The 12,092-nt window shown below is 43.9% G+C and overlaps 1 protein-coding gene across 1 annotated transcript in view; it reads right to left on the bottom strand.

The window, feature by feature from the left end:
* The window catches only part of ACBD6 (acyl-CoA binding domain containing 6), an 81,265-nt gene that overhangs the window by 32,615 nt on the left and 36,558 nt on the right, over positions 1-12,092 (bottom strand). Inside the window, exon 6 of the mRNA XM_032118088.1 lies at positions 6,627-6,716. Coding sequence (XP_031973979.1) covers positions 6,627-6,716 — 90 coding nt within the window. The remainder of the gene's footprint in view (positions 1-6,626; positions 6,717-12,092) is intronic.

Below are 12,092 nucleotides of genomic sequence, written 5' to 3'. Positions count from 1 at the left end.
CCTGTCTCTGCAGGGACACATGAAGGCAGTGGGGAGTAAGATACCTGCTCCTCCTCCATGGTGCCACCTGCACTGACCTCAAAGCTCACTGCTACTGCTGCTGCTGGCTCCTGTCTGCTGTGAGCACTGACACAGAACGTACCACAAAAGAGTTGTGCTGTCAGGCACGGCATCAGGCACAAGGCTCCCTGAGCTAAAACTATGTGCCTTCTGCCAGACTGCATTCCTGCCCCAGCACTGGCCATGGAAAGTGCCTCCCTCTGCACAGCACAGCCCTCAGTACGAGGTGATGCCCACAAGCCAATAAAATGTGCCGCTGTCCTCGGTCCCGGCTTTTTAAACCCTGTGCTTTGATTACCCTGAAAGCATCTCTAGGCCTTGAGTGTAAAGCAGCAGAGACCACTGCGAGTTTCTTCAGGACCAGCTCTTGGATTTCACTTTTCAAACGCTGGTTTTGCAAGACACGGGAGCCTGCAGCAGTTCCTGGCTGGTGAGCTGCTTTGCAGGCACATGGGCTGCCTGAGCAAGGGTGCCAACTGCTCTGCTGCACCAGCCCTGAAGCAATGATCCATCTGTCTACAGGGAGCAGAAGAAACAGACTGGACACGTCAGGCTGGAAGATGGGAAGAAACAATGCTAAAAAGCCCAGCCTGGACAAGCAGAAGGAAACATCTCATCATCTGTACAACCTATGGTTACTGTTGATGAAGCCTGAGGTGTCTTCAGAAGCCAAGGCGCAAAACAGGGATCAATCTCTGCATTTCCCAGCATATACTGAGAGTGCCAATATTTTACAAATGTTTCTGCTGAAAGGGACTTTTCTCCCAGTAGGTAAAAACAGCATCTGCTGAGTGGTGACCATTTAACATTCAACCTGCTGCCAATCTACATTCCACAGAGAGACCCGCAGGAGAGACATGGAGCTGTGCCACTTGTAATAACTGTGTGACTGGCACCATGTCAATGCTTTAATGTAGAATGCTACCCTCTGTCACTAAGCAGAGTTCTCCTTTCTTTTGGCTAATGGCTTTCACACCCACTGGCAACGGTGTCAAGGCTGAAGGGGTACGAGGCTGCAGAGTCTTTGGAGATCTGCTTGACAAAACTGACCATGGAAATACTGACACAGGGATCGGGGTGGGGGGTGGTTAAGGGAAGAAGGACACTACTGTGGTTAATGAATCTGCTCTCATTGCTTTGCTTTTCAGCTCTGTTTAGTGCCCCCATGCACTTCCCACTGTAGCTCCCTCCCACAGCAATGGCCAATTCAGCAGTACCTGTGACACCCTTTGCTTGCTGTGAGCAATGCCAAAGCCTCTGCTGCAGTATCAGGTCCAGGACAGGGCCCCTTGTGGCTTTATGAGCCAGGCTTTTAGTGTATGTAGGGAGAAATTGATCCTAGGGACATTAACTGCAAGGGCACGAGGCTGTCGTGTTCCTATTTAATCTCAGCCAGGTTTAGAGAATGGTCATAACAGCAGAGGACTTTGGCAGCTGGCACCCTACCCACAAGTGTGTTTGCATCCCCATCTCACTGGGGAGGGGGAAAGACGTGTGGTCCTTGGTCACAACAGTCAAAACATCCACATCAATTTCTCCATCTCCCTACAGGCACAGAATCATGAGGGCATGACAGATGTTCGGTGCAGGAGGCAGGGACAGGATGCACGTTTGCTGAGACCAGCTTAATTTTTAAATATCTGCACGCCTCCAACACAAGACCCTTGCTGTGAAATCCAAACGAACAAGGCTGAAAAGAAAAAAAAAACGAGCATGCAAGCAGGCCTGACTATTCCTTGCTGCTTTTTGTCCTATACAGACACAATCCTTTTAAGAGTCAGGCAGGAAAACAGAAAACCTATACAAACACACAAAACCAACAGACCACCAATCTTAGCCATCTTCGACATATCCATAATTTCTGCTTCATTTTTAGCTAATGGTGGAAATTAGTCTTTGGATAGTTGATAAAAATCAACCTGTCTCTGCTGGGTTAGTACTGTGATCTGTGGCCCAGCAACTACTTCTAGTACAATTGATTTTCCTTTTTGGCAACCAATAGGCCAGTCAATAATAATGTTGTTTGAGAAGGATTGAGTCATGAGGGAGATGAACCCTCCCTGCCATTTATTATGTTTGTATTGTCTCAATTTGAAAAGGTTTTTTCTTTTTTTTATCCCCAGTCAGTGAAGGCATTACAAGGGGATGGCTGCTCCATGTTCCACATCTCCAGGAGCCCTCTAACTCACCAGTGCTAGGATGCAAACAGAGGAGGGAAGTCAGGAACTGGGAGAAAGACAACCTGGAGAAGCAACCATGCTCCTCCTGTAACTCTAAATACCTTTTAAAAAAATAAAAAAGAAAAAAAACCCGATTCAACTCAAAATATGCTGACAAGCATCACCTCAGTGCATAAATATGACTGAGCAGCCTTGCATGAATTGGTACAAGATACAAATCCAGCACTGGTACCAAAAATCAACCAATGCTCTCTGCAGACAGCACTGACACCAGAAATTACAACTATATAGGAATGAATAAAAGAAACCCCACATATACTAACAACAGATTTCTTAACCTGATGATTTTCAGCTTTCGTCTCAAGTTTCCTTCTCAAACACCTGAAGGGTCCATGAGTGACCACTGAGAACTTGCTGACCAGTGTGTTTAGTGCCTCAGTGCACTGATCTGCACTTTATTGGGAAAGTGAAAAGTCAGCAAATAAAAACTGAAGATCAGTTACAGCTTTTTTCATCCTTTTAGTTATAATTACAGAAAAATTTCAGCACAGAAAATTATTACCATAACATTGATAATTGCACAATGATGCAGTTTAAAAATCATAAAATACTTAAGATACAGTTTAAACTCAGCAGCTCTACCACATGGATATGTATGTACACAGCCCTTAATGATCCTGTGTGTCAAGTGATACCATTCCCTTTACAGCTCACAGTATTTATGTTAAAAGTTGCTCACGTGGCCAGATAGGCTTGAAAAGCTCTACCACAGTAAGCTGAGTTGCTTAGCACCACTCCAGGATAGTTCCCCATACACTCCCAAGGGCATGCATGAACACGTGGATTATTATTTTGGAGAAAGGAGCACCCACAAATGGAACAAAATGCAGCCACAAAGTCCAGGAGCAAAGCCTGTGGTCTACATCCCCCAAAAACACTGAAGGAGCTCCTCTGAAAGCTGCTTGAGCAGCACCTCACATTCAGGAGGTGCTCTCCCCATAGAGGAAAGCGGTTTTCCTTTGTTGCTCATCCTCTGCAAGGAAAACTTGTGTCTTCATATGTTTTAAAGCTAGAAATGGGTATTATAGTCGTGTTGCTGCACTCCTTTGTAACTGTTATGTTACCACTGTGTTATGCTTTTACCATAACATGATTATCTTTTACCATAACTTTATGTTACCAACTGTTACCTTGCTGTTTTAGGCAAACAGTTCCAGTGAAAGAGGCTGTTCTCAGACTGAGCCCCAAGCTCTGGGTATTCCCAGCAGAGCTCCAAAACACCATCCCACCACCCACTGCGACATGGCCTCTGGCACTGAAGACTTAGGTAATTCAATTACACAAATGCCCCTTCTCAACAAAGCAAAGCAGCCTGTTGCCTTTCTGTATCCCCTCGCCCATGGCAATTGCTTTACCACCTCTTTTCAAATGTGCTATTAGAGCTAATTATGAACAACCAGAGCATTCAGTGGCTGCAGCTGTTCAGTGACATTAGTGAAGCACCCTTTGGAAACTGCAGCATCACTGTTAAAAAACAGAGCACAGGCACTGGATCACTGCAGTCCACAGGCATGGGTTATTCCCAGAATTAAAGTGGTTTTGAGCATGCTACAAGAATGAGCAGAGCCAGGAGACCACTCTTCCTACTCCTAAAGCTGCCTGTTTATCAACAAAGAGCAGTAAGTTGACTCTTACAGACCCTCTTGATCCAGAGACTTTGACAATCGATAGTACAAAGGTAACTAAAATAAGGCAGCAAAAAGGGATTAAGGCACATCTGCAGGCACAGTGAACAGGTAAGACTTGCTCCAGGTCACCCAGCAAAGCATCACTGTCACTGCCTGCTTAGGGCAGCTAAATCCTTTAGTGCACTGCAGAAGAGCCAAGATGGAAGAACATTTATTAAGAAGGTAATGGAAGAGAGTGTAAATCTGTCATGCTGTTTGACTAACTTTTTAGAAGCATGCTAAAACATAGGCATTAAAGAAAAATTGGTCTGTAACATTCCTCTCCTTCACTACCTGCTCATAACCCTCCTAATCCCTAATTTATTCTTTATGTCTCACGCTGCCTGCACGAAGGTGCTGCTGCAAAACTGAACAAGACAGAAGAACCCCTGAAGACCTGGAGAGGCAGGTGGGAATCGTGGAGGCTGCTTGGACACAGGTGTGAAGGGAACCTCTGCTGGGAGCACATCACTCTGGAAAAACAGCATCACCCACTCAGCAGGTATTCCCTCACACCAAACCCACTGCTCTTTGCAGCCCATGCATTCACTGACAGTGCCTTCGGTAATGTCTTATAGCAGGTGCTGCGGTGTTATGGCCTGTTAGGAAGGCAGTTTCTTCCTCTCACTTTTTCTTCTGGTTGCTCTTTAAATTTCTCCTGCTTTTGCTTTGGATGTGAATTCTTCCAGGGCAAAGGTCAAAAAAAAAAAAAATTTAAAAAAGGAGAAATAAACATTGTCACAAAGTCTTGAAATGTTATTGCAATTTATATATGGTTGAGAATAAAAATGTGTCTGCCTTCTCTGGGAACACACCTACGTGCAAACAGAGACCTTTATAAAAAATTCTCCTTTATTACCTTGGTGGGGAAAAACATATCAAAGATTGATTTTTCTTTTTATGGCTATTATTAACCTTTTGTTACTGGCCAAAAATAATCTGGTTAGAAAATGTGCAATGCATCAAAAAGTAAAGAGAAGAATTTAACAGAAAATTAATGCTCAAAGGAAAAAAAAATACGATGATTCTCCCTTTGCTTTTTCTTCTAAGAGTCAGACTTTACCTCCAAAGGAATGAGACAAGTGTCAAAGAGAAGAGATGTTTCTGAGAGAACCCAGAACCATCTCCCAGGCTGCCAGGGCGAAGGGAGTGGGCAGCTGCCTGATTCCACTCCTTCCCAATTTCAATGCAAAGCTGTTCCTGCCTGTGTCCAACACACCACTCACTAGCTCTGTCTGAAAGGAGATGGACAGGGCGTGCAAAGCCCCTCATTTGCACTGGCTTCACTCTATCCCTCTTCTCTGTAGGGAAAAACCCCGATAAAATCCATTACTACAACTGAAACCCTGGAGACCTAAGCATGAACATACACATCAGCCACAGCAGAGGTGTGCTTTCTCATTCCCGTCCCACCAGCAATGCTGCCCAGGAAAGGGCAAGACAGACTTTTTTACAACAATTTTATGTGTGTGTAAATACCAACACAACTGTCTGTAGCCTGTGAATGCTACAGCTCTGCTGACAAGCCTTCAGACTGCAACTCTGCTTCAGATCCACCTCATACAAATTCCCAAAGCATCTACTGAAGGCTGCTCAGATCTCACCAGTGAGAGCTCCAAGGTTCATCAGCAGAGGTGTATCTATGTCCAAGCTGGGAAGGGGAGCAGAGCCAGTAAGCGCCATGATGGTAAAGTGCAGTCAGTCGTGATCTGACAGAAGTATGTTGGACAATTATTTCTGAACACAATCACATTTACACAGGCCAGCCCTTAACTACAACAAGCTGACAGAACGGAGGGGGTTGACTCAGGAGCACTGGCAGACCCAGGATGACTGGCTGAAGAAACCATTTGCAAAGTGGTTGCTGAACCAGTTTAGGTCAAAACCCGCTCAATTCAGATACCCTGAAACTGGTGTCAGCTAAGCTCAGACACGTGGGCTGCAAACCTCAGTGGCTCAAAATTCTGTTATTTTTCTCAGGTTACCTTTTTTGGATGTTCTTACAAGAGAATCCCAGAATGGTTTGGGTTGGAAAGGACATTAGAGATCATCTAGTTTCCAAACCCCTGCTATGGGCAGCAACACCTTCCACTAGACCAGGCTGCTCCAAGCTCCATCCAGCCTGGCCTTTGAACACTTCCAGGCATGGGGCAGCTACAGCTTCTCTGGGCATCCTGTGCCAGTGCCTCGCCACTGTCACAGGGAAGAATTTTTTTTTCCGAATATCTAATCTAAACCTACTCTCTTTCAGTTTAAGTCATTCCCCCTTGTCCTGTCACTACATGATCTTGTAAACAGTCTCTCTCCATCTTTCTTGTAGGTATTGGAAGGCTGCAATTAGGTCACCCTGAAGCCTTCTCTTTTCCAAGATGAACAACCCCAATTCTCTCAGCCTCAGAGGAAACGTGCTCCATCCCTCTAATCAACTTTGTGGCCTCCTCTGGACTCGCTCCAACAGATCCATGTCCTTCCTGTGCTGGGGCCCCAGAGCTGGATGCAGCTCTGCAGGTGGGGTCTCACCAGAATGGAGCAGCTTTTCTGTGATAAATACCCTGAGAGAACTTGCTGTGGAGTTGGGGAAGACTTCAGTTTCATGGAAACATTTGGTCAGGAGGCTGCATAAAACATCAACCCAGTTTACCTCTGTGTTCCTTCTTACCTGGATGTTCACGTCAGCAGCGTTCTGTAGCAGTACTGAAACCAGCTCCTTGTGTCCTCTGTCACATGCCCAGTGGAGCAGAGCCCGGCCCTGAAACAGCCAGGAAAAAATTAACAAACCCAAGCAAAAAATCCCCATGGAAAATCAGTCTTGCTATTAAGTAATAAGCACCAATACCAAAATTAACACAGACTTAAAAAAAATACAAAATAATATTAGTATGCTACTTACTACTGCTGGTGATTTGGGCTTGCACAATAATGCTGGGAGCGTCAAAGTGACACACGGTTTAATTTTTCATTAATTTAGCACCAAACCCACAAGCCAGCAAAAAATTCAGAGGGGAAAAGCAGCAAAGTATGAAACGCAGGAGCCAGGATATTATTTGTTTTCCCATATAGATTTAGGATTTTGGCACCTCTGACTTTTCTGAGAGCAGTGGCTTACACAGCAAGGGTCGGATATTCAACGCTGCCTAAGTCACCCGGATGCCAAGTCCCCAAACAGCTCATTCCTCTGGCAGGTCTGAAACACTCAACCCACGGGTCCTGCCTCTGCTGCAAGAGAAGACTGAAACTGGGTGTCTGGGCAGGCACTCCCGACGGTCCTCTCTTGGGCAGGCTGCTGCATCCACGCCTCCAGCCCCTCCCAAAACTCCAGTTTTCTTCCCATCCCCTTTCTATAGGTGTCTGCCACCATGAGATGGGATGCAATGGAAGTTCAGATCTTCCTGCATGCCCAAGGACGTGGGAGGTAGCTTAGGATCCCTGAGAAATGTAACTCAAAGTAGTTTGAGATAGCAAACAAAGAAGAAAAGCTTCTATGTACACTTAGTAAATTAGCCTTAATGTTCTATCAGTCTGTCCTGATTTAGGACAGCACACGTGCAGGGGATTCCTTGGAAATCACAGATGACCAGATATCACCCCCCTCAAGCTGTGATACCATCAGACTGACCTGTGTTTTCCAATATGCCATGGAAAACAGTCACAGACCCTCACAGAAGAAATCGTTTAAATTAGCCCATGCCTGGTCATAAATCTCTTGACAAAGCAGTGGGGAGCAAGGTGAGCAACTCATTTATCTGCTAATGGGAACTGTGAGCCAAATTTCCTGGCCATGGTGCCAGAAAGCAGGAGGAGCAGAAGACACCTGTGACCAAAGCTCACACTGCTTCTGCTGGATATTCCTGGGCAGGGCAGCAGAGGTAGAGCATGATTTTAAGTCAGGAAATGCACACTTTTTGACCCAGCAACTAATTAATTTTTGTAACATGTAATTTTAATGTTACACTAATTAACCTTGCATTAGAATGAATTTTCTGACAGTGACTTTCCATGGAAGCACTGATGACATCCACAGGCCATTTAATGATTCATGTTCTTGCCCTCAACACCACTATCAAAGTCTACAAGGGGGAAAGAGTACAACTTAAAATAATTGGTAAATATGGAGAGATCTTTAATTCACATTTAGCAGCCTTAACTCATCTCTGGACGGGTAATTACTTAAGACTTAGCATTTTGGTCGGACAAATACCAACTTTTTTCATAGCACAGATGTTTATGTCAAAAGAAAGAGGCACATGTGCAATATGCACAATAGCAATAAATACTTCAACAGATGATTTCGATGTTTTGATGTATGTGTAGAGGAATAATATTGCAATTATTCAAATGCATTGACTGTACAATTACATGATAAAGGCACTTCTACCCTTTGTATCAAAATTCATGCTACAGATTAGTGGCTAAAATATGTTGGTTTGCAATTGTCTCTGGACAAGGAGAATCTCATTTTATTGGTGCTGAACTTGGCTGAGAGCAATAAGGGAAAGCCAACAGTTAATTGTGACAGCTCAGGGTACCAGAGCACTGTGCAACTTGTCCTGCCCATGATACTGGAAGGCTGGTTCTGCTACACATGGTGCCTTTTGAACAGGACAAAACCCTGAAGCCTCATCATCTATAGCCATTAAAAATCTCCTTGTGCTATTCGCAGGAGTATGGATTTCAAGTCTTGGGCCAATTCCACTCTGGGTAATTCCACTCTGCTTACCTATATATTTTCTCTGCAACTCTAAATGGATACAATATTTTCTAATTAGTGCCTTAAATGGCTCTGCATTGTAATTGTGCACTATTAAACAGCTGACACGTTCCACCCAAGAAATGTCTGCAGCATGCTACGCCCTCGACACGGGGTGCAAGGGGCTTTGGAGACCTTCTGTGCAAGAGCACACTATGGATGTGGAAGGAAAAACACCTGCAGAAGAATCTCAACCCACTTACAGCATAACAAAAAGCACTACTAAAAAATTGGTATTTAAAATGGTTGGACTCGATGATCTTAGAGGTCTTTTTCAACCTTAACGGCTCTATGGAAACTAGATAATATTCACTACTATTTGCAGGGCATCAGAAAAGTCAACAACAGTCAACAGCTCTAGCTAACATACTTAGGCAGATACACAGCTACAAAACCCACTTGTTTCCCACGTCTTTCTTAAAATAAACCTTAGCGATAAGACAAGCTTAAACTGAACATACAGTCCCAGTCTTTGTAGAGCATGGATATCACCTCTGCACAGCTGCTGCTTTATATCAGCACATAGCATGTGTTTGTGTGCTTAAATAACGTGGCAGAAATCTTAAGGGCCACAGATTGAGCTTTCCCAAAACAATTCTCACATGACTATGTCATTAAGCAGTGAGAGACTCAAAGCAACATGAATAATTTCACGTAGGAAAGCGCTGCAGCAGTGAGGTCTTGACTAGACACCATCAAACATCAAGGTACTCCCTCCCTGCAATTCAAACACAGCAGTTGGTGCAGAAGTTACTTGAGAGGATGCATTTCCCCCTGCCTTTGAAGTATTTAATAAAAAAAAAGCATAAAAATAGCCCCAGTGCACTAACCCTGCCTCTTAAATCTTCTGTGCTTTGCTTGGCTAACCGCTGCCAGCTTGGCCAGCTCCTGCAGCAGTTTCTCAAGCCAACAGCACATCAATTCTGCTCAGCTCCAAGTCACAGGGTGTTCACAAACAAAGCACAGGACAGGGATTTGTCTCCCATACACCGAGTCGGCAGACAAATGGATGGGAATGATTTTCACATCAATTAGCCCGAGCAGAGAAAGGGGAGAACAAAGCCAAACTGAATGGATGTGCTACAGCCTACAGCCACACCTCTGGGCACGATGTTTGCAGCTGTAATGGCTGGATAGCAATGAGCCACTCTAACTTGTGGCAAGTGTTCTATTAGCAGTAATTAAGAAAAGACAGATACCCACAGAATGGCTGCATCCCCCTGTGACAGCAGGAACAGCGAATGGAAGGGTTGTTGCAATTATACAGGTAAACTCAACTTGGAAGTCAATCACTTTCAGAGCTCTGAAACGTTTGCTGAAGTTTTTCTAACGGGAGAAAGCCTATAAATCCAGAAGTATGTGACCCTTCTTCAAATCCATTTTCCCCTCTGTCCTTTCCTTGGCAAGCTGGCACCAGTTTGGCACTTGCTGTCTCAAAAGCATGAGGATCGGGGACTAAGCCTTTCATTAAAGCTTTGGCAAGGGCTTAAACACTGCACACAGGTAACATACTTGTTTACTGGGATTTATCCAACAATTAAATAAAAATTATCTAGCTACAACTCCCACAGCTCTTGGCACAAATTACAAAAGCAACTCATCTCTGCCTTTGAGCAACTCCTGGTTTGTTAGAAGTTGAAGAAGTACCATTTTCAAATAGGCAGCAAGTGAGCCACACTCTCAGGATGTGCCTGGGGTGACTTCACAGCCACAGTTCATTTCTTATTCCATTAGTCCTGCTGACATACAGAAGGAAAACAGGTTGCTTTAGCCTGTGCTACTTCTTATAAGTGAATGCAAGTGATTCTGTTGAACTCTGGGCAATTTAGACACGGTAAATGGAAGCTTGTACATGATTACTGTCATTAGATTCTTTGTTTAATTCTAAATTGAAGTTTATCATATCCAAACTGTTAGCAGGTATGCTGGCTTTAATGCTGCACATGAAGAGCTTTACTCTCGTGGGGAGAAGGCCACTTATGCTTTGGAAGTTTCCCAGTGCACCTATGTAAACCCCAGAATCTTCTGCTGCCCTTGCTGAAATCTTTTTGCTTTGCCTAAGTTGGCTCATCCCCACTTTACATTTTTATTCTTGATTTCTCTTCTCCTTTCTCTGACCTATTCCAGGTTTGCACAAAATGGGAGGATACAATTAGATCTAACAACTAGTACTAACATATCACATAAAAGTAAAATCTAAACACCCTACAACCCCAGCCAAGTCTTTATTGTCCAAGGAAAGGCTGAGCCGAGCGTCTCTGCAGCTTAGCACGAGACTATTTGGTGCTTCAGTAGATTTTGTTTCATAAAAAGTTAACTCTTTGCATGTACCCTGCTGGTATTTTAAATTTATAGGCATTTAAATCAAAGGATTGGCAGCGTGAATTATGTCCAGAGGCCAGGTGAGGCAGCTTTCGGATTTGGCAGGAGGTATTTACACAGTAACACCAAAATCCTTAATAAAAATGACAAGATTATGCTTAAGAACACTTCACGAAAGGCTCAGTCTGGGTTACCTCTAGTCTAAAATGGGTCCTAAAACTTCAATCAAGCTGCATGATATTGGAAAATAAGCTACCTCCCAGACTGGGAAGAACATGTTTGGATACCAAACAACACTGGTGATGGTTTCAGATCCTTAACATATAATGAAATAACTATTTCTTTCTGATTTTTCCTTTTGGTACGCTAGTTTTTTGCTTTTTGGACCAGTCAGACTCAGCATAAGGAAGCAAGCAAGCAGTTTCTAAAAAAAATAAAACTTACTTCCCCTATTTGCCCATTTGTTGGGGTAAACCAAAATTGTTGAAGCTGTGAGAATTTAATCTCTGGGAGAGTTTTGCCCCAGTGGGAATCCTCCCACAAGTCCTTCACAGGTAGGAAGATGTTTTTGGCTCCTGCCTGTGCTGAAGCAATCCCATACTCTGCAACAGCCATGCGCTAATACCCATTAGTTAGAAATAGGACTTCTTTTACATCTGGGACTCATGGATAATTCCCAAAGAGGAAGTCATCTGGTAGTTTTTACATAGTTTAGATATTTCAGCTTCCACAAAATTTTTTTTTTTTTTTTTTTTAAACAGTATTTCTTTGGCTGAAAACAAGCTCAGCTGTTACTTGAACGGAAAGGAAGATACAAGCTTCTGAATGCTGCTACCTACAAAAAGCACCTTGCCAGTGGAAACAAAGCAATGCTAACATGCACTTATTGCAAGCATGTGATCCTAAAAATGAGCTTCTATTAATTAACAGACTCACGCTGTATTTTCTGTGGGACTGCCCTGGACATCTCCTTCTGTAAGCTGTGCTCAGCAGGAGGATGGAGCTCAGGAACAGCACTGTTGCAGTGACTGTGTGGCACATGACAGTTTCAGTTCA

Source organism: Corvus moneduloides, chromosome 9 (assembly GCF_009650955.1).
Source record: "Corvus moneduloides isolate bCorMon1 chromosome 9, bCorMon1.pri, whole genome shotgun sequence".
Classification (NCBI taxonomy): Eukaryota; Metazoa; Chordata; class Aves; order Passeriformes; family Corvidae; genus Corvus; species Corvus moneduloides.
The sequence above is the reverse complement of the archived record's forward strand: the minus strand, read 5'-3'. Positions and strand labels throughout refer to the sequence as shown.